We start from the raw sequence: 22273 nt of genomic DNA, 5'->3' as shown, positions 1-22273 counted from the left end.
GAAAATAAACACTCAACATTTTAAAGGTTTTGTGTTGTGAAACCTTAAAATTTCATCATACAACTAATAATTTTACCTTTATCTTTAGCTACAAAGATCCTGACTTAAGATGCAGAAAGACAGTGCTGCGGAGTCATTTCAGCCAAACAATCCTTCAATGGGATACAAAAAATTACCCCCCCCCCCCCCCCCCCCAAAACAAAAAAACGTAGTACAAAAGTACAAATCTTTATACTAAAACATGAAGTAATCGGCTTCCATAAAGAAAAGACCCTTATCCATAACTAATAAGAACCCTTCAACATCCGTCAATAAGTCTATTTCAACAAACCAGGCATACAATCCACTTTTTCATGTAATAAATGTTTTATAAATGTCTTTACATTCTCAACATGTTTTCCTGTTAATGTTTAACTCATGTAGCTTTGTGAAAAAGAAGACTGAGTGTCATATTATAGGCAGAACAAGGCACATCATACATTCATACAGTGAACTGTCTTTCGACTGCACTCAGACAAAGTCTGCACACGAAGCATGCCACACTTAAAAACATCTCATTTCTGTCAGATACATGATTAAAAAAATCATCAGCTTACATGCAGGATTACACAACAGTTTGGTGGATGTGCGTTAATACAGCGTTAATTCAGGTCTTTGCTCTCGACCTCAAGCACAGAAACAAAACAAACTTCAATCTTATAGCCAGTAAAAATAACTCATAGTTCCTTTGAAATCCTGTTTTTATAATTTCCTGTTTAATCTCTGAAAGAGCAGAACGACACGGATAAAAAAAAAAAAGAATAAATAATTATAAAAAATATACACGAGGAGATCAGAGTGACAGCTTCCTCAAACAGTTGTGCTGAAGATGGAAACCTCGTCATGTAAACCTCAGTAGTGGAAGTAGTGCAATAGATGGAAAACACAGCAGATCCCAGATGAGCCTAAAAATAACTCATCTGAGAGGAAAAAAACCCAAAAACCTGGCTGAAGAAATACTTTAAATATGCTTAACGTCACCTGACTTGTGCTTTTAACGTGCTCAGATCAGAGAGGACACGCAGAAACCATCACTGAGGTTTTGTCTAAAGGTCCAACATTTCCTACCAGGAAGTTTCCTTGAAGAAAAATTGTTTTTTTTAAAAAGGAAATTTGGTGCTAATTAAAATAAAAACTGGCTTTTTAAAAAAAGAGTGCCTCCATTTAAACACTACATTATGTTAAAGGCTCTTATGCTAAAAGGCCCAGTTTTACAAAAAGCTGGAGGTGACTTTTGTCCTTATTTGATGGCGACAGTTATAAAATAAATTTAAAAAATTCTCCTGCCTAAAACAGTTCATCCATGTGAAAAAAGTCAAGTCTACATCTTTAACTTGGAGTTTTGCGCAAATAAAAATCTCCAGAATAAACAAGGAGCTTTGGAAGTACAGAAACTAGCCTTTTCCACCTTTTCAAGAGTTGATGCTAAGCTAAGCCAAGCTAGCCAAGGTTTTTTTTCATGTTAGAAAGGGAGTTTTTCCTTTCCACTGTCACCAAGTGCTTGCTCATAGGGGGTCGTTTGATTGGTGACTGGATTATTAGATGGATTATAGAGTGTTTACAGTATAAAATACCGTTCTTGTGATTTTGCGCTATGTAAAACTAAATTAAAACTAATAAATAAAACTAAATTAATTACAGCAGTGACAAACTATCACTAATTATGTCCTCAATATCTGTCAATATCAGTATGCTTTGAACAATAAGATAAAGTTGTCACTAAAATCTGCTATAAATATTTCCGTAGGACAGATGTTTGGTCTCCCTGTATCGATACAATATCAGCACACAAAATGCCGTGATACTACAATGTATCGATTCTTCCCCCTCTACTTTTAATGGATATATATTGGATACACAAATGGATTTTGTTTGATTGTATTTGATTCATGTGGACACTTTGCCCCAGCTGAACTATAACTTTAGAAACGGACAATCAAGACCTCACCAATTAAACGTCTCTGGCAGCGCCTCGGTAGCAAAACTGGTTTAAATTGCCACTACAATTACCAAATACCCGCTTTCTTCATCTTCAGCCTCGCATATTCGCCTTTTCTGGCTGAAGTGGCACATTAAAGTTCTCTTTTCTTTTTATTCTGCTGCCCGCATCCTGTCGACCATTTAGTCATATACGAGTTGACTGATACAGCTAACGTACGATGACTAAACAACAGCTAGAAGGTAAAAGGTGAAAGCATCTTCCTCAAGCAGCTGCTAAAATCTTTTTTCACTTATTAATAAAACTTGAAGAGGATGATTATTTCTGAGAAACGTAAATGAAGCGCTCTGTTTTCTTGGAACCAAATACTTGGAACCAAATTGCTTTTTTTCTTCTTTTTCTAGGAAACTTCACATTTATCTGTAAATTGTGTAGCGTAAAGCAAAGCCACCTGAAGATGGTATTTACACAATAATCAGCGTCAATCAAGGAGTGCTGGACAAAGAGAACGTCAAAGTATTAAAAGTGCTGCATAAAAAGACAGTATAAAACATTGTGTGTGTGGTCTGAGGCACCAGATGTTAAGACTTTGGACATAACAGATGAAATAAACAGACACATCTCAGCCTCAATCATTAGATACTGTTTCACCCAAAACACACAGGAGTGCTTGATTTGGCCAAATTCATCCGGCTGCATGCTTGATTGCAATATTGTCATTCAAATACCTCTATTTGCATCTTTTTTTTGTGTCATCACCACCTTTAAAGGTTGTTTTTTATGGGGGGTTTTTTGGCTTCCGACTCAGACTCCGCCCCCGCTTCGGTCCACCGACACCGGTTCCCTCTGATCCAGAGTCTCCTCTGCAGTTTTCATCAGAATGGCCAGGCGGCTGTCCGACACGTGTCCCTTCTTCACGGCGCTCATCAGCTGCGGAGGGAACAGCAGAGAACAGAGTACGTGGCGTGTAGGACAACGGCGGGAAAGGTTAACCTGTCAAAGCGAGGCGGGTCGCTTTCCTCGGGCAGAAATAATTATCTGCAGGACGAGGAGGAAACCGCCTGCCTGGCAGTGAAAGGCTTTAGAGCTCACCTCCACATCCCTGAGTTTGAGAGGCAGACGATGAAACCATTTTTAGTTTTCATGTGTTAAAGCTGAATAAGGTGCGACTGTTGTAATGTGAAAATGAGGTCATGTAATCTTCTCCAACGGCAGGAAACAAGCAGACGATTTTAATGTTCTCTGACATGATTATATATTCTTCTTAGTCTTAGTGTCAACAAATCGAGTGCTAAGCAATGTTTTAATGGTTAAGATGACACGCTAAGAAAGTGCTCTCACTGTTTTTTCTTTTTTATAAATTTAGACACAAAACAAAAATATTTAAACTCCTTATATTAATTCTATTAAATTGGTTCAGGTCAAAGATGCCCTTATTTTAAGGACTTTATGTACTGTTAAGGAGCTTTATCTATGCTAACTTCATTAGGTACACCTGTTTAACTGCTCATTAATGAAAGATATCTAATCACCCAATCACATGGCACTAACTCTGTGCATTTAGGCATGTAAACATTGTCAAGGCGGCCTCCTGAAGATCAAACTGTGCAACAGAATGGATAAAAAAAGATGATTTAAGTAACTTTAAATGTAGCATGGTTATTGGTATTTCAGTAGCTGCTGATCTGCTGGGATTTTCCCACTCATGCAGTTCTAGTTTTTTGGGTTTTTTTTTTTTTTTTTTTATAGAGAATGGTCTGAAAAAGAGAAAACATCCAGTGAGCAGCAGTTCTCTAGGTGAAAATACCTTGTTGAACCCTGAGGTCAGAGGAGAATGACTGGACTGCTGGGAGCTGACAGGAAGGCAAAATTAACTCAGATAAGCATTTGTTAGAACCAAAGTATGCAGAAGAGCATCTCTACAGCAGCAGAAGAACACACTGGCTGCTGCTCCTGTCAGCTAACAACAGGAAACTAAGGGTACAATTCACACAGCCTCACAAAAACTGGACAATACAAGAAAAATGTCGCCTGTTCTGATGAGTCTCGATTTCTGCTACATTCAGATGGTAGGGTCAGAAATTGATGTGAGCAACATGAAAGCATGGATCATAATTTTTTTATGAAATATATTTAATCATATTTGCATGGATCTTTTCTTTTGTTTTAACTTCTGGTTCACCTTCATGTTCAGCTGGTGGGGGGTCTCTTCCTGTTAAAATTGAGTTCTTCCTTCTCACTGACTCATGATTCAATTTAATTTTATTTATACAGTGCCAAATCGCCAAAACAGTCAGCTCAAGGTGCTTTACATTGTAAGGTGAATACGGAGACAAAACCCCAAAAATCAGACGACTCTGTATGAGAAAGCACTTGGCAACAGTGGGACAAAAACTCCTTTTAAACAGGAAGAAACCAGGCTCAGGGATATGCTGGATCTCTGTGTTTTTATTTGTAACATTGTAGTGGCTCCAGTAGAGAGTGCCTGGAGATGATTAATTTGTTGGTAGTAATAGAAACAAAAAAAATATTTTCAGCTAGAGGTTAACGCACGCTTGATTCTCTGGTGACACGTTCAGGACGGTGCACCAGTGGAGCACTATGGCACAAACTAATGAGATATAACAGTCTTTAAGTGTTAGCAGGAAGCAAGGATTTGTTGACAGTAAGAAAGATATCTTATCATCTTATCCACCACAGATAAAGTCACCTGGCTCAGCTTTAACACTTCTTGGACCTTTTTAGTTCATTTCCCACCTCCAGCCATAGTTTTCGTTAACCGGAGAACTGGGTTAGGTTTTGTGTGAGGGTTAAAACATCAATTTCCTCCACACTACTTTCTGTTTGTTGTTCACATGGCGAGTCAGGCGAGCAGAAACAAACGCACAGATGCAGATGTCATCACAAAGGAGACAGAAGCTCTTTTCACTTTTAGCTTCTCTATTGTCCGAACATCGGCTCGCTTGCAGCAGAGATAGGTCGCTAACAAAGGTAGTCCTCTGTAATGACTCTTCTCTGGACTCGAGTGAGAAAGTAATTTAGCGGCAGACGGACGTGTGGGCTCCCCGGACACTCCTCAGGCCTCATTACACGAGTCGCTGACAGAGCCTCTCCTCTGTAATTAGCTTCATGTAGCCTGACCTGCCGCTGCTTTAGACTTCACACTCTCGGCCTGCAGCAGCGGATGTTTACTCACCTGTCAGGTGGACACAGGTCTTTCTTCTTTTTTTTTTCTCTCTTAACGACAGGATAATTTAAGTTCCAGCTCTCCTGCATGTATGAGGAGGAATATGCTGCGTTTATCAGGGTAAAAATACTGAAAATGACAGGCGAGAGAGGAGGAACTGAACCTTTGACTTTTGGTGATCTTACTATTAGAAAAACTGGATTTGTACACTTAGAGGCTGAATTCATGTTAATTCCAGGCCAATTTCCCACAAAAAAAAAACAAAAAAGAAAAAGGCTGAATCTGTGTGTAATAGATCCTGAAGGCTTCCATTATCCAGCCTTTGTGTCCTCAGTCATGTTTGCTCTGCTGGTTTGAGAAGGGCGGGCACACTCACAGAGGTGTTGGGCATTAATGCTTCCTCTTATCAGACACACACCACACTGCATACTGTGCATGTGTGCATTAAAAAAATCTTTTTTATTTGCCTTTTTTAAAATTTGTTCTGGTATTTTTGATTTTCCTGTAAAGATTTAAAATATAAATACAATAATATTTTAAGATTATTTAAAAATTTGTAAGGAAATCATGAAGCTGAAATCTGCGATCCAAATATTATTCCGTTTTTCCATGAATCTGCATTTTTTTTTTTTTTTGCAAATGAAAACAAATAAATTTGCATTATTACAACCAGCCACTTTTTTTTTTATTACATTTATTTTTTATTATTTCTTTTTGCACTGCCTGCTAAAAAACTAGAAAAAACAAAACAAAAACAAAATCCAGTCCACCATCACATTTAGGATTTGTAAGCTGTGACTAAACTTTTAAGATGTGTTTCTATGTAACATCACCTGCCATTCTATTAGCTACACCTTGCCAGTACTGGGTCGGACTTGCTTTTGGCTTAATTCTTCATGGCGCAGATTTAAGAAGTTGCTGGAAACATTCCTCCGAGATTTTAGTCCATGTTGACATAATAGCACCACACAGTTACTGCAGATTTGCAAATGAGAATCTCCTGTTACACCGCATCCTAAAGCTGCTCTGCTGGATTGAAATCTGATAACTGGCTAATATAATGAAGTGACATGCTGTCCATTCAGAGATGCTCTTCTGCGTACCTTGACTGCAACCAAGGTATGCAGAACAGCATACCTTGCATGCATTTAGGCATGAAGCATGTCTATATGCCCAAATCCTTTGAGTTGTTAAAAGGTGATTGGCTGATTAGACACCCAGTGGCCACTCAGAGCATGTAGCTCAAAGCTAGTTTAAGCATTTATTGTGCACAGCTGCTCCATTAACAGATCACAGATAACTGATGTCTGTCTTGTGCTTACAGATGCTAAATGAAGGCACTTAAAATTAAGCGCTGCTGATCATCTCTGTACTTAGCGCCTACCTGCAGGAATTCATCAATTTCGACTTGTCCGTTCTTGTTGAGGTCCACCTCATTAAGGATTTCATGGAGCGCGTTTTCATCAATGTGCACACTGATGCTCTGCAGGGAAGGAGAAACACAGCACTCGGGATCAATGCCATGCAGCTGCAGGTAACAAATATGTGAAGACTGAGAGAAAAAAACTCACCTGTAAAACTCGCTGGACGTCAACAGTGGTGATGAATCCTTTGCTCTCTTTGTCAAACTTATGGAAACGCTTCTTGTACCTGTCAGACACACAAGCAGTAACAGACGATTTACAGCAGCGATATTAACAGACAACAACAACAGCGGTGGATCAAATACATGTTGATGTTGCGCATACAACACCATAACCAGCATTGGCCCAGGACCAACACTGGAACCAGTCCACGACCCAAAAAACCCACATGGCCTCCAGTAACCACTACTTAAATTCTAGCTTTCATTCCCTGGTTGATGTTTGGGAATAAACATTTTTCCCTAGCGAGCAGTGGCTGTTAGAGGCTGTTATGCTTTCCTCAAAAGCGTGTTGACCTTCTAATTACTCGCTGGTTTCGAAATGCCTTTGAGGTGCAACAGCAACAGTTAGTAAGTTGTAACTACTACCATCTGCACAGAAATAAATAAAATAAGTATTTTCCCCAAACAGGATAAAAACCCCAAATCTTCAGTGTTAAAGGCCTGACTTTCCTCCTTTCACCCACCACCTCATCTTGACCAACAAACAACCAAACTATACTACGCCACAGATGTTTTATTTATGACCTACTTATACTTTTTTATTTATACTTATAGTATTTAATAGCTTAATTTGTGTTTATGACCCCTGTACTGTTTCGTTTATCTATGACAGGTAATCTAAGATGTTTTCATATTATTTTTATACATAGAGGAGTTTTGGTATCACAGCTCTACCAGATCTTTCAAAGAGTTTAAAAGGGCATTGCCTGAAACTGCTGCCAACTCTTCATCCAACCAGAGATCAGTACCACAGAGACAGTATTTGGGTAACTGAGCCACAAACATTGTCCTTTATCCCTGAAAGCAGCAAGTTTTTCCAGAGCCTGAATGTCTGCTCCAGAATCTCTGAATCTGGTTCTGGGTCTATTAGCTGTGTAATAATCAGAGCCAGCAAGTCGAACAAAAAAAATGTGAGGAGTTGTAGAGACAGACTGACCAAATTTACAGTGGGGAAAAATATTCCCCTTATAGTGAAAATATGAGAGCGAACTTAAATATGATCGGGGTCATAAATTACTATAAAAATAATATTTTAAGATTATTTAAATACTTGCAGGAAATCCTGTAGTTGAAATTTGCTCTGTGGGGCTTCAGTAAGAACCACAGAGTCTGTGTGCCCCTCCATGGACATGTCTCCCCTGACCAATCACCAAACCGGTCATGCTAAACGATGCTACAGACAGCACAACTTTCTCCACGGCTTTTCCAGACACTTTCACATCTGTCACGAGTTCAGGGTGAACCTGCTCTCATCTGTGAAAAGCTCAGGGTGCCTGTGGTGGACCTGCCAACTCTGGTATTCCTTGGCAAATGCCAATCAGTCTCCACAGTGCCAGGCAGTGAGCACTGAGCCCACCAGAGGACATCAGGCCCTCAGGTCACCCTCATGTAGTCTGTTTGTGATTGTTTGGTCAGCAACATTTAAACTAGTGACCTAATGGAAGTCATTTTGTAGCTCTCACAGTGCTCATCCTGTTCCTCCTAGCGTAAAGGAGCAGATATTGGTCCTGCTGATGGATTAAGGACCTTCTATGGCCCTGTCCAGCTCTCCTAGAGTAACTGCCTGTGTGTTCCATGATCCTGAGACACAACAAACCTTCTGACAATGGCACGTATTGATGTGCCATCCTGGAGGAGTTGGACTACCTGTGCAACCTCTGTAGGGTCCAGGTATCGTCTCATGCTAGCAGTAGTGACACAGAGACTGGCCAAATGCAAAACTAGTAAAAAACAGTCAGAAAAAGTGAAGAGGGAAAAATGTGTGTCCTCCAGCTGCAAACAATTCCTTTGTTGGGGTTTGTCTCATTGTCACACGTCTACTGGACTTGTTGTTCATTTCATTAACACCAAAGCAACTGAAACTCATTAACAAGCCCCTCTGACACTTAAATGACCAGAACAACATCCCAGAGGTTTAACTGACTGGATGGTATACTCTCATTAAAAAGTGTTCCTTTAATTTTTTGAGAAGTCTATAACTGATATGGAACATGATTAAGAAAGAAAAAAAAATGCATAAATCAATCAGGAAACTTCAATGAACTATCTGACGTTTTCAAAAGCACTACCTGGCTACTTCATGGTTGTCCAGGTTGATCTCAGACGTCTTGGTTATTTGCTCAGAGCGAGACCTGTAGCCCATCTCATGGTACAGGAACTTCCTCGCTGCCTCGAGTTCCTCCTGGATTTAAAGAAAAAAAAAAAAGTGAGCCCACACTAATCAGCAGAGTCATTTTCTCCTTAATCAGAACAAACAGATTCACACATACACCCTCTGTAACTCAGGTTATAACATTAAATGAGGCATCTAATGTCTAATGAGGTCACTACAATGTGTGTAAATGGCTAAAATGTTTCTTTCAGAACTAAAATAACAAAAACTGAGATTTTTCACCAGCTTGCTACATGTCACTCATACAAGCTGCTGTCTAAAAATGCACAGCTCGACGTTAGTTTACCTGATTCATCAGATCTTTTAGCTCTAAACAAACCTCAAAACACTGGAAAACATCTGGTTTTCCAAAACTCAAAATAACATCTTCAAAAGTCTCTTTGTGTCTGACCAACACATCAAATCTAAAGAGGAGAAATGATTTATTATGGCTGCATAACTTCCAAACATCCTAGAAGTGAGACTTTCTAATCTGGGTTTTCTAATCTGTGTTTCGTTAAACATACTCCAGGACTACGCTGATTAAAATCTCTCAATCACAGGCAAAGAATTACCAATACCAAATTTTGGGGTGATGTTACAGGCTTTTTTCAGGGAAAACTGATCATTGGAGCTGCAGTACTGTGAAAAAGTATCTTCCACCTTCCTGATCAATCAAATCAAACAAATTTAATACTAGAAGAAGTTAGTAAGTCTGAGTAAATACAAACTGCAGCTTTTAAATGTATTACATGAAAAACTGTAATTAAAAAAAGGGATCATCAAGATGTTTTTGGTAAACGTGAGATGAGCCTTTGTGGTCTTTTTGATCAGCAGTAGTTTTTTCCTTGAACTCTCCCATGGACGCCATTTTTGCCCAGTCTCTTTCTTATTGTTGATTCATGAACTTTGACCTTAACTGAGACAAGTGAGTTAGATGTTGTGGTTCTTTTGTGGCCTCTTGGATGAGTCATCGAAGCTCTTGGAGTAATTTTGGTGGGCCAGTCACTCCTGGGAAGCTTCACCACTGTTCCAAGTTTCCTCCAATTGTGGATAATGTCTCTCACTGTGGTTCACTGAAGTTCCTGAGCCTTAGAAATGGCTTTGTAACCTTTTCCAGACTGATAGATGTCACTGACTTTGTGCTGCTCCTTTAGATCGTGATGTGCTGTGTTAGTGTTTGAGATCTTTTAGCTTCACTTTGTCAAACATTTTCTATTTAAGTGATTTCTTGATTCAGCACGTCTGGCAGTAATCAGGCCTTGGTGTAGCTGAAGAAACTGAAGTCAGGGTTCCAAAAAATGTGGTTAATACAGTTAATTCATGATTTAGTTCTTCACACAGGCGTTTTTGGATAGGGTTTCTCCCTTAATAAATGAAATCTTCATTTAAAAACTGCATTTTTTATTTACTCTGGTTATCTTTGCCTAACATTAAATTTTGTTTGATGATCTGAAACATTTCAGTGTGACAAATATGCAAAAAAACACACAAAAAAAATCATGAAGAAAGCAGACACTTTTTCACAACAATGTAACTGAAAGCTTTTACACAAGGAAAACCAGAAACCAGAGCGTTTGGTGCATGATTAACCGACTTGTTTATGAGCTATTCTCCCACTACTTCTGCTGGTTAACAATAAAGGCCAAAAATAGCTCAGAGTTCAACTTTCATGCATGCACAGAGCCTCCTCTATGAAAGAGCAAAGGGTGTGGACTTTTCCATTGTACTCTGATCAAAAACGAATCCCTGCCCCGACTTGAGAAACCCACCAGGGATTAAAGCTTTATGCAGAAGCCAGGGGAATAAAACAAGTGTAATCCCATCAGTGCACGTCGTTTTAACCTGCAGACATGCACCTCAGGATGCTGGTGACAGTTTTAGGAATAGAGTTAGGTTATATTTTAACCATACGCACACTTTCAGTAGAAGATTTGGGCCTGATATTTCCTTTTTTTTTTAATATGCCTCTCCATGTGGCAGAGATAGAGATTCTGTAAATCTAACCATACCAAACGGTGACCTGGTGAATGTTAAGGGGTTAAAAACATCAAGTGTTGTAAACCCGTACCGTCCTCTTCTCCTGACTCCAGTCCAGTTCTTTGCCCATGATCTGGACGATACGTGGGAGCGCCTCGTCAGCCGCCTGTACATTCAGGAAGCCCAGGCGAGTTCGCCGGGCGATGACATCAATGGCGGTGCAGGCGTACTCCTTAATCGCATATAGCACCTGAAAAAGACGAGAAGCTCTCAGACACTCTTCAGACACACAGCTGGAACTTTAACCGTTTACACAACAGTCCCATTTTACCTCGCTCTCGATGTACGGGAATTCAGACACCAATCTTTTCCCGACGATCGGCCATCTCTGCCCGGTGACCTGAGCCATTTTGGCAACGTCGAATGCCCTTCCCCCATACGTGGAGGCCAGGTGTTGAGCGACCTGTGCCAGAGAAAGATATAAATATTTACTTAAATACATAGAGTTTATATTAATTTATGTTAATAATAATGCTAATCAGAGGTTTTCTGCCCTGAAAACATGTTTATGAATTTATACCAAAGCAAAATCACCAGGACTGTGATAAAACACCATTACTCAATTACTCAAACAATTATCAAAGGTCCAAAATTACAGGGACGTGCATAAACACTAAGGTGAAACTAAAGCAAAAAGACTGCCTGAATTTGTGTAGTCAATTTAAACTGTGTTAATAACAGGATTAAATTATTGGATATTCAGAAGTTTATTGACTGTTTAGTTACATCGAAACACATGTGACCCACCTATTATTCACTGATAAAGCTTTTATTAAGATAAATACATTATTCACTCACACATTCACTCACTCATCTTTTTTTTGTTTGTTTGTTTTGGGGTTTTTTCTTACATCTGCCAGAACAAAGTCTCATTAAGGTCTATAATTTGATTTTCCTAAATATATAATTTACACTAAACTGCTTTTTATATCTAAACATTTTTACCATCCTGTCATAGGAGCTTTTATATAAAGTCATTAGCTGATCATTTATGAGAAATACATAAGCAGCATCAGTAGGAATATTACAAGTCATTTCTTACATGAGAAAAAAAAAGACCAACACCTCTTATAATGACTGATTAATACATGTGTAAAAAGAGTTTAACAGTATATCATACTTTCACATGGCTACTCCCGCTGTTTCCCTCCACTGTTAATGGCATATTGCTATAAAGGTTAAATAACGGGGGGCTGCGACCTTGGCTAAAATATTTCTATAGAGAAAGATGTTGAACATCTTACTCCAACTTAAGAATTACAGGTGTGGCGCCTGAATTCAGCTTATTTGGAAAAACCCAACTAAGCTGAATTCAGTGTGTGTATAATAAGTGTGTGAGTGTATAATTCCTGTTATCCCTCCTACAACATATAAGTCCATTATTCTAAAAATCAATTTGCTCTTGGTTAGTTTTTCCCAGCTGCCAGTGAAAGAATGAGCAATAATGGCACAAGTCTGAATAAGTAAATAGATGCATTTAAAAATAAATGTACAAAATGAATGTTTGAATGTAGACAGAGAAATAAATCCAAGTTAAAATAGAGACATAATTAGATAGCTACATAAATTCATATGGAGAAATAATATATAAATGCAAAAACAGAACAATTAATTAATTAATTAATTAATATCTACAGTTCTGCATCACAACATTAGTTGATGCAAAACTACCTAAATGAATGTAGCTTAAAAAATGAACACATGAAGTTTTACAGACATAAATAACTTTCAAAGACTGACCGAGTATAAATGAAGATAAATGTAAAAATAAATAAATCATTAAGTAAATGTTGAAGTATATATGATGCAAACTAGAGAATTAATTAGATTAATGTAAAACTACATAAATTGATTTGCAGTACTAAAAACATAAATATAAAAACTGAGTAAATACACTAAATAAATACATTATATATATATTAAATATATTAAATGAATCTATAAATTAATGTTGTAAACTAAAACTAAACTAAATAACTGTAGTAAAACTGAGCATAAATACATAAATAAATACATGAATTGTGAAATACAAAAAATATAGAAAATGTAGAATAAAAATTAAAAATATCAAATGTAGAAAACCAGCTGTAGCCTTAATTAAAATTTGAATAGTATGTATAGAAATTATTTTTCAATTCCCTCCCCGAATAAATGTTTGTATTTACTTAATTTATTTATTAATTTATTTAGAATTATTTAGTTTTCTGTCCTCTTTAACAGCATGTTTTTAAAAAAAGGTCAGAAAATAGCAAAAACTGTTAGATTAACTGTTAAATTGGCTGTTGTGTTTAACCAACAGTCCAAAAAACATAGTTTTAATACAAAATGAGAGAAAAACACCCTGATATTAACACATTCAGCACTGTCCATCAACCAAATATTTCACTTTTAAACTGAAGACTGATTTTAACAGACGTTACACACAATTAAAGAGTTAAACAATAAAAATGCTTCTGCTTTTAAACGCATGTTTAAGTCCTTTCACTACAGTTTAAATTATGTAAACTTGCAGCTGCTGGTATTCAGATGATCGATTTCACCTCTTCTGAGTTAAACGACAAACGATAGCGCCGCTTTGTCAATGAGGTGTCACATGTTTACAGAACACAACAGGTTATTTGCTATTCAGATCGTTGGCCTGCTGATCGTGTGAAAGGGCAAACGCTGTCCAAATACCAACAGTGACCTTTTAGGAATATTTCAGAGAACAACCAGAACAACCGGCGCTGAGGCCCCTAATGAGGAGTACGTTTACTGCAGGCACTCAGCGCAGGACTCCTTTTTCCTTATGAAACTATGTTCTATTGCGCTTAATGAAAACGAGCAGGCTAATTATCAGAAAGATGCTGCGAAGCTGATGTGAGTCGATGTGCCTTTGCTTAATGCCACTGGTAAATTGGACAGCACACAGTGCGTTGTAACGCGTGTCCAGTCTTTTGTGTAGTGGAAATGTCAGCTTTGTTACAGCAGCAGCTTTAATGTCAGCATCTGGTGGAAAAGACACCGAATGTGTCTGCGAGAGCTGCGGTTACAGCTCGGTTTGTACACGGCTGTGTCAGCCAGTGTGTACAGTAGCTACGCATTCCCAAACTTTTCTTAATGAAGAAGTAATCTCATTGATTGGTCTGAAAACAAACCTGGAAGATGTGGCTTTAAATATAAACCATCATTTATCTCAGTGGCAGAGAGATCCAGACTTTCACATTAAAGTCAGACACTTATTTGTACACTCACCAGCCACTTCATTAGGTATACTTTTTTAACTGCTCATTAACACAAACATCCAGTCTGCCAATTACATGGCAGCAACTGAGTGTATTTAGGAATCTGGACATTATCAAGATGATGAGCTACATTCAAAAAGCATCAGAAAGAGGAAGAAGACGGTGATTTAAGCAACTTTAAACATGGCAGGGTTGTTGGTCTGTGTATTGCAGAAGCTGCTGATATGCTGGGATTTTCCCACGCGACCATCTCTAGAGTTCTAGAACGATCTGAAAAAGAGAAAATAGTCTGTGAGCTTCACTAATCTAGGTGAAAACGATGCTAGAGGTCAGAGGAGAATGCTCAGCCCGCTTCGAGCTGATAGGAAGACAACACTAACGCAAATAACCACTTACAACCAAGCTATGCAGAGGAGCATCTCAACAGCAGCAGAAGACCACACCGGGTGACACATCTGTCAACTACAAACAGGAAACTGAGGCTACAGTTCACATGAGCTCACAAATTAGACAATCGAAGACGGGAAAAAGGAACTGGTGAATGTTTCCCTGACCTCTAGTTCTTCCTCTTCCACCAGTACAGCTTCACAAGTTTGACTTTGCCATTTTACCAAACTTTTCAGATAAAAGTCTTTCAGCCTTTTAAATGAAAGCTGTTATTATGAAAACATCAGAGAGTGTTGCATTTTGACAACAATCAGAAGTAGAGCTTCATCGATGAACCAGCTATAATTGTAAAGGACAAAAGGCACCTATATATCAATTTAACATTTTCAAGGTTTAGACTAATGCTCAAATGCAAGCTAAGATGGTCTATATTAGTCCCACTGCTGGGTAATTCACATTGTTACAGGAGCAAGACAGAGCAGGAATAAACAGATGTAGCATAAGAAGAGATTTGAAGATGTGGTGGTAAATTATGGGGCTTATTCATCAATTTTTTTGCAGCTTGGATCATAAGTTTGCCAAAAGAAGAAACAAAACTGCACATAAAGCATAAAATCATAAGAAACTCAACTCTCCGGTCCACAACGACACACTTCTTTGGCAAGTCTGATAAAATGTACAAGAGAAGGAAACTTTAAATAAAGGCCTAGTATGCTTTGGGGTTAATGTAAGAAAAGGCCACTGTTTGAGAAATTAAGGCTACCATGTATAAAGTATCAAACCTGCCGAGTAGGACTGCTTTAGGCTGCTGGAAGCGACTCGGTAACAGAAGGAAAGCAGAAGCAGAGGAAATGAAAGGAAAAGAGCCATGGATCAGCAGCTGTGTTTAAAAACCTGCTGAGCTTTAATAGTAAACAGTACAGTATTAGGCTTTAATGACCAGCTGCAGTAACGTAACATCTGACCTCTTTCTCCAGGCCGTAATCTTGCACTAGGCGGATGTAAAGGGTCGGCGTCCACCCCTTGGCTCCCTCCAGCATCAGACCAACAGTCTTGCAGGAGTCAGCTGAGAGGCTGTGGGCTTTAATTGTTGCGTCCAGGGTCTCTTCAGCCATAGATCTGTAGGTGGTCCATTTCCCACCTGAACACCAAAGCTGTGTTTTAAAATCCATCACAGGTACCTCTCATTAGAGATGATCAAACATATCAAGGCCACCTCACCAGCGATTGTGACCAGTCCGCTGTCACTGATGCTGACGATGTGGTTCCTGCAGATGGACTGGGTGTCTTTGGAGCTGGGGTCGGTCACTAGGGGACGTATGCCGCTCCATGCTGCCAACACGTCTCCTCGACGCACTGCAGACATAAAAATGTCACACCATGCCATGTTTATTAAAGAAGGACCCAAAGAGGAGAATATAGAGCAAAAAAGAAAAACAACTGTGGGCCAAGAATGAATCCCTGAGGGACTCCAAGCACAACAAGATTTGATTTAAGACCCTTAAGAGCAATCTTTCTGATTAGAAACTCGCTGCTCTACCCAAAAAGATGAGATTACGATTACCTACCCTTCCCCAATGCACACTGAATGCCCAAACCTGTGAGTCAGTAATTAAAAAAACCTTTAAAACTGCAGATTCAGTCACCATATAAGCATGCGGCTCCATGTGAAGCAGACACATGGTAAAAAATAAAAAGTAGGCTACTCAAAAGTTCATCACAAAGCGCTCCTGTACCTTCTACATCAGGGCTGAGATAATTGCGGACCTCCCTCAGGATGAAGTTGATGTCGTCCTCCCCTGGGATTGGGTGGGCTGTCACGCTAGTGGGGGTGTCGGTCGTTCCGGCGATGGTCATGTTCTCCCACGGCAGGAAGAAGATGACACGACCATCGCTGGTGGCTGGATCGAGGAGACCCATGTTGTCAGGACTGTGGCAAGGAGAAGGGAAAAAAAGAGGCTTGATTTCTTATTATTAAATATACCACTCGTAATAGAAGTAGCAGGAGTCTGTGCAGTTTATTGAAATAAAAAAGGAGAGTGGGTCAAAAAAAAATTGAGGAAAACAGCAGGAAAAGAAAGAATGGTGACACTAAAAATGAGGAGATGAGGGCCAAACTGAGCAGGAGACAAATGAACAGAGATATGGAGGAGGTAGAGGAGGCACGGGAGTATGTGGGTGGGGGGTAGATAGCAGCAGGAGGAAGATGAGAATAAGTGAGCAGGAGGAAGAAAATTAGGTGGTTGGCATTTCTGTTCAAAGGGCTCGCGCTCCCTCGGGTTTCACTCAATAAGCTTAGCTGAACTTTAAAACCTCCGACTTCAACAAAACCACTCTGCCACTCGGCTGTATCTTAACTGGAGAAGATTGTCCTATGTATGTAGGCGGAGGTCAGATAATAGTTTGGCTAGCTTAGTATTTACACACAGGAATGGGAAAACACAGGAACTACTATACATGTTAATGGAAGAGAAAAAGAAAACAACAGGAACAGCTTTGGTTGTTTTTGGCATTATTATGTCAGACCTGTAGTATCCGGGGATGACGATGTGAACTCCAGCACTGGGCTGGCAGATGTTCGAGGCCTCCTGGTTGTCCATCTTCCTCAGAGCGTCTGTGAACGGCCCGGTGGCGTTGATCACACACTTGGCCCTCACGTCAAATTCCTGCCCTGTGAAGACGAGCGAGACGTTGACAGATTCGATTAAGAGAGACATCAAATACAAAAAATAAGCAAACAATAATGTGGAAGGAACCGTTCACTGGCTTCTTAATGCAAACAGCAGCTTCTTATCACAATTAAATTAAGTTTTTCCTTTTTTATTTCACACCACTGCAGCACCGTCCTGCCTGTGTATATATTATTTGCTATACACATTCATTTCTACTTACATTTACAATAATGCACATACCTAAAAAAATCCTTTTAGAAGCCTTCATGGTCGTTAAGAACAATACATAACTCAAATAAAAGGAAGCCATAGATATAGCAGCAGAAAACATCAGAGACAGAAACAAGAAAAACAGCAACAAGATAATGGGAATTTCCTTTATCAGCTTTGAAGTATTACTATAACTTATTCATTAATAATCTAATGTAAGGCTTGTAGTTGATAATATAACTGTTATTAATGACCTGGACTGCTACAGCTGGACACGATGAGACTTTTTTATTTATATTTTATCTTCTCTGTGGGCTGCAGTGCACAAATATTTGGCTCTAATTGTAGCGCTTTTCTCCTCTGTTTGAGCGCCTCTTAATACAAGCGTCACTGACCCTTTGACACACATTTACAGAAGTGTTTTTTTCCTACGTCTGAGTGCTTTGAACCTAACATTCACAAATTCACACTCTGATGGATGCACAGGGGAAAGACACGACCTGCTCTACCTCCTGAGCCGACGCCACACGCAAATAAAGCGAAAGCCAATTAGACGTGGAATTCAGTTTTTGCAATCATGCGAATGCTAATCATTTGGCTTCAACTTGTCTGCCATTTTGAACATGTGATACTATATTTCTAGATGTTCAGGCAAGGTGGCAAGGTGATACTACTTGGAAAGACGTCTTGATGCATGCTCAATCATCCAGGTAAGTAAATTCTGAATGACTGAGCCTGAGGGGAGTCAAGGAGGCCATTTACGTGAAAAGGTAAAGACCATCTCTGAATCCAGGAGGGGCCCTAAGGGTACATCTTTTGCCATCTTACAATGCTGTGATTTCAACCATTCCCACTGTGAATGGCACTCATGCCCATTGATCTATGGACTTCAATCAGTGGTTGTTGATCAATGGTCATGATAATTTGCATATTAATGATCAAGGAACTGACCTCATAGCCCATTGTTCATTCAGTGGGCTAGTTTCAGTTATTATGGAAATGTACTGTTTATAAGATTGGGGAAACGTGCAGTCAGCTGAGACTGAAGAAGTCACTTGGATGAGTGACGAAACCTTTCTCCCACTGAAAACGCTACGTCCAGATGAACAGAATCAACCTTTTAAGAGGTACTTGCAAAGACATACACAATGTCTTGGACACCAGGAAACTATCGTTAGGAGGACACCGACTTATATGCAAGCACTTGCCAACTACTCTCCTAGTGGACGTAATGGAGATCTTTCGCTTTCAAAGAAAAAGTTGCACCTTTTGAAACGTGTTGGCTATGTAGGTCCAAATTTTACTTTAACCTCCTAGGACCTGGCGTCCACATATGTGGACATCACATTTTGGGTTATTTAGACCAAAATACTAAATTTTGCTCTACAAGGGCCTGATATCCACTTACGAGGACATTATACTGCTACTGTCCTATCGAAATTTTAAACAAATATCCTTACATGTGCCTCTCATTTTTCTTAGAAAGAAAAATCAGGTAAAAAAAAAAATTTGGTAATTCTTTGTTTTTACATTCATCAGGTCCCAATAAGCCCAAATATCAAAGAGAAATTAAAAATGTATGCCATGAAAGAGTTCGGGTCTTAGGAGGTTAAAGGAAACTGTTTGTTTCTGGCTGCTTTTCAATGAGTAGTTGGCAAGTGTTTGCAGAAAGGATTGAAGACACTTCAATTACAGCACTGTCTTTATGATCAATTTCACCTACCAACTGCCAGAAACCTCCAGGAACTACTCCCCAACTGGTTGTTGGTGCACATTTTTAATGTTCACTATGGTGGATAACTATTGATCAATGCGCGCATGATGTCACACAAGAAACCTGAAAGGTGATGAATGGGTGGGAGAAAAAAAAGCAATCCACAGTGAAGGTGAAATTGGGTGTTTCTGATTTTCCCACTCCCACCATAGGGGGCGTATTTGAGCTCAATATGACATGTTTTTCCAAAAAGCGAGAAGATTGAACTTAAGTTATTAACCCTGGCTCTATGGTGTTAATGAGAAGTTAAAAGAAAGAGATTAAATGGACATGCCGTTGTTATGGTTACATGGTGGTCTTCAGGTATATAGCAGGTATAGATCTGACTCTTCCCATCCTCACTTTCAGGGATTTTTCATAAATATATTTAATCCTAATGTTTAAAAAGCTTTTTTAATGTCAGTCTCCATGTAGACTGATGAAACAGTTTGAAGCGGCACAACACAGCTTGGCCTTTTTAAATGATTATTTCATCTTCTCTTTTCATGGTGTTGGAGGAAGTCTAAACCTTCAGGGTCAGGATGATCTTTCTAACCTGTGCTTTAGGAGCTCAGAGACACTTTCAGATGGAAAAAATTAAACTTTAGAGCGCCATCTCGCCGCCCGCATCCCTCACCTGTGATGACGTCCCTGCAGCGGGCACCGCACACCTTCTCTCTGCCGCTCTGTGGGTCCTTTTTCTTCAGCAGGTGAATCACCTCGGTGTAGTTTGCGATGGCGGCGCCGTAGCGGGCGGCACTGAGGGCGATGGCCAGGTTCATACGGGCATCATTGTGCTGACCTGAAGCAGGACAGAAAAGAAGGACATGAACAAGATGGAAGGAAGAGGTAATTTGTGCCTTTTTATAGGCATTTAGCTGGATTTCTCACATAGATAGGAGAATTTGTACCTAGGGGAAGTATCTGAGGAATGCATATACATAATACAGCAGCCAGCCAGCTCGGCGTAAGTGGATTAGGCCCAACATTTGGTGTGTGTCTGTGACAATAAAGGAGCGTCTGCTGTTGCTGGTGGCAGCGGCAGTAACCAAGGAAGCGGGAGAAATAGCTGCTGCTGCTCAGCCGCTCCGACCGGTGACGCCGCCGCCGCTGCTGCTTTGCGCTCTACACCGCCGGGAGAGAAGGTCATATTTCGAAATGTCACGGGCGTGATTGTTCCAGACGGCATAATTGGAGAAAAGACGACCCACCCCTCCCCCTCTCCCTCCTCCCCATCACCCTGGCCTCCAGCCCCCACCCCTTCAGAGCAGATGATGGGAGGATGGTGAGGAGGTGAAAATCAAACATATGCTGCTCTGCACCAGGAAAACGCTCTTCCATTTTCTCAGTCTGCAGTAAAGGCAGGAACCTCTGATTACTTAAGAGTAAAAGTATTTTAAATGGATAAATTAAACTTCAGGTAAGTGCTCCTTACTGTGCTGAAGAAATAAACAGATATTAATGGATATCGCATTTTATTTCATAGTAAAAATATGATAAAGACAAACATCAGCAACCTCTAAGTGGTGTCATTTCTCTAATTAAAATAAAACAAATAAAAAAACCCAGCCTGTTGTGAGTGAACACAACGAGCCCATACTCAGCGAAGCCAGCAGTAGAAAACACATCACCCGCAGATACGCCGTTGTTATTTTCGGCGGCGGAACGGAAAGGACGCCAGAGGCACAAGGCTCCTCACACTCAGCTGGACGCTCAGCATATGTTTGGTTCTCCTTCGTAGTGAAACGGCAAACACGCAACCTTTAGCGCCGCGGGGGTAGAGGGGGCATCCTACCAGTCTGTCAACACATTTTGTTCGGCACCAGTGGAGATGTGAAGGCCTCGGGCAGAGCTGCATCCGAGGCCTGCATTCTCTAATCTGCTGTTTGGCTTAATGATACGATCCCTACATGTTTCCTGAAGTATATTTCAGATTTGCACTATTTGTGTTTAAATGTGAATAAAAGAGAAAGTTGGTCGTAAACTTTATGCTAAGAATTTAATTCAGTTAAAGTATGTTTTTATGTAAAGAATAAATTGTTTTTTGCTTCTTTGTCTGTACTCGTACAGGTTTTGAACAGCACAGCTAAAAATATGTCTATGAATTATATTGAAGAAAGACAGACTGTATTTTAAAGGCATTTAATTTTTACTACTGCTGTGTTTAGTAGTTTACTCACACTGGCATCAATCTCATAGTAATTTGGGGCTTTTAATGATTTCATTGAACTGTTTAAAACAAGAACTGGGAGTACAAGTTTGATATTATTTAGGATTTCTTCTAACCAACACAAGGTCAAAAATAAACACGCAGTTCAAATAAATCCACCCAACTGTGTCCGAGTTTCAACAATCTAGCTGTTGGTTCCCGGTGAAGTTGAAGAAATTCCTTCTTTATTATTCCAACCAATTTGTGCAGTGTACCAGTACCACTGGCAGCAAAACAGCCCCAGAGCATGATGTTACCACCACCATTCTTGACAGCTGGTACGTTGTTCTTAGGTTTGAAAGCCTCATCTTTACTCCTCCAAACCTACATCTTGTCGTTGTGGTGAAATGGCTCAATATTTGCTTTGTCTGACCATAAAACTTTTTGGCTTGTCCATGTGGGCTGCTGCAGATTTCAGTTGGGCTTGAAGGTGTTGATTTTGGAGCAGGGGCTTCTTTCTTGGTTGGCACCCTCTCAGTTCATGGTGGTATAAAACTCACTTCCAACAGTTTTCATTCAACAGTTTTTCATGGCAGGCTTGAGCCTTGGTGGTTTCTGGGTTATTCTTTAACATCCTAACCGGTTTCCTCTCATCTGAGGGTGGCAGTTTGGGTCTTCTTACAGGACTCATCAAAGTGGTGACAAATCTGAATAGTTTGTACTCATGTAAAAATGTTTGAACTGATGAGCCTGGAATCTGCTTTTGTTTAGAAATGACTTCAAGAGACTTTCACAGGTGGTGTAAATCTACAATTGTCCTTCTTAGATCTTCACTGAGTTCTACTTTCACTTTGTTCTCAGCACTGGTCAATAAGT

At 39.7% G+C, this 22273-nt stretch overlaps 1 protein-coding gene across 1 annotated transcript in view; it reads right to left on the bottom strand.

Annotated features, from left to right (window-relative positions):
• Positions 1–359: 359 nt before the first annotated feature.
• gpd2 (glycerol-3-phosphate dehydrogenase 2 (mitochondrial)) overlaps positions 360–22273 on the bottom strand; it is a 35988-nt gene continuing 14074 nt past the window's right edge. The window contains exons 7-17 of the mRNA XM_063467124.1: positions 19886–20050; positions 17140–17284; positions 16350–16543; positions 15835–15969; positions 15579–15754; positions 11274–11405; positions 11034–11192; positions 8880–8992; positions 6737–6815; positions 6550–6648; positions 360–2908 (exon numbers count right to left, since the gene is read on the bottom strand). Coding sequence (XP_063323194.1) covers positions 2783–2908; positions 6550–6648; positions 6737–6815; positions 8880–8992; positions 11034–11192; positions 11274–11405; positions 15579–15754; positions 15835–15969; positions 16350–16543; positions 17140–17284; positions 19886–20050 — 1523 coding nt within the window. The 3' untranslated portion in view covers positions 360–2782. The remainder of the gene's footprint in view (positions 2909–6549; positions 6649–6736; positions 6816–8879; positions 8993–11033; positions 11193–11273; positions 11406–15578; positions 15755–15834; positions 15970–16349; positions 16544–17139; positions 17285–19885; positions 20051–22273) is intronic.

The sequence above is a fragment of the Pelmatolapia mariae genome, linkage group LG23 (assembly GCF_036321145.2).
Source record: "Pelmatolapia mariae isolate MD_Pm_ZW linkage group LG23, Pm_UMD_F_2, whole genome shotgun sequence".
Classification (NCBI taxonomy): Eukaryota; Metazoa; Chordata; class Actinopteri; order Cichliformes; family Cichlidae; genus Pelmatolapia; species Pelmatolapia mariae.
Note: the sequence above shows the minus strand (reverse complement) of the source record. Positions and strands in the feature narration are given on the sequence as shown.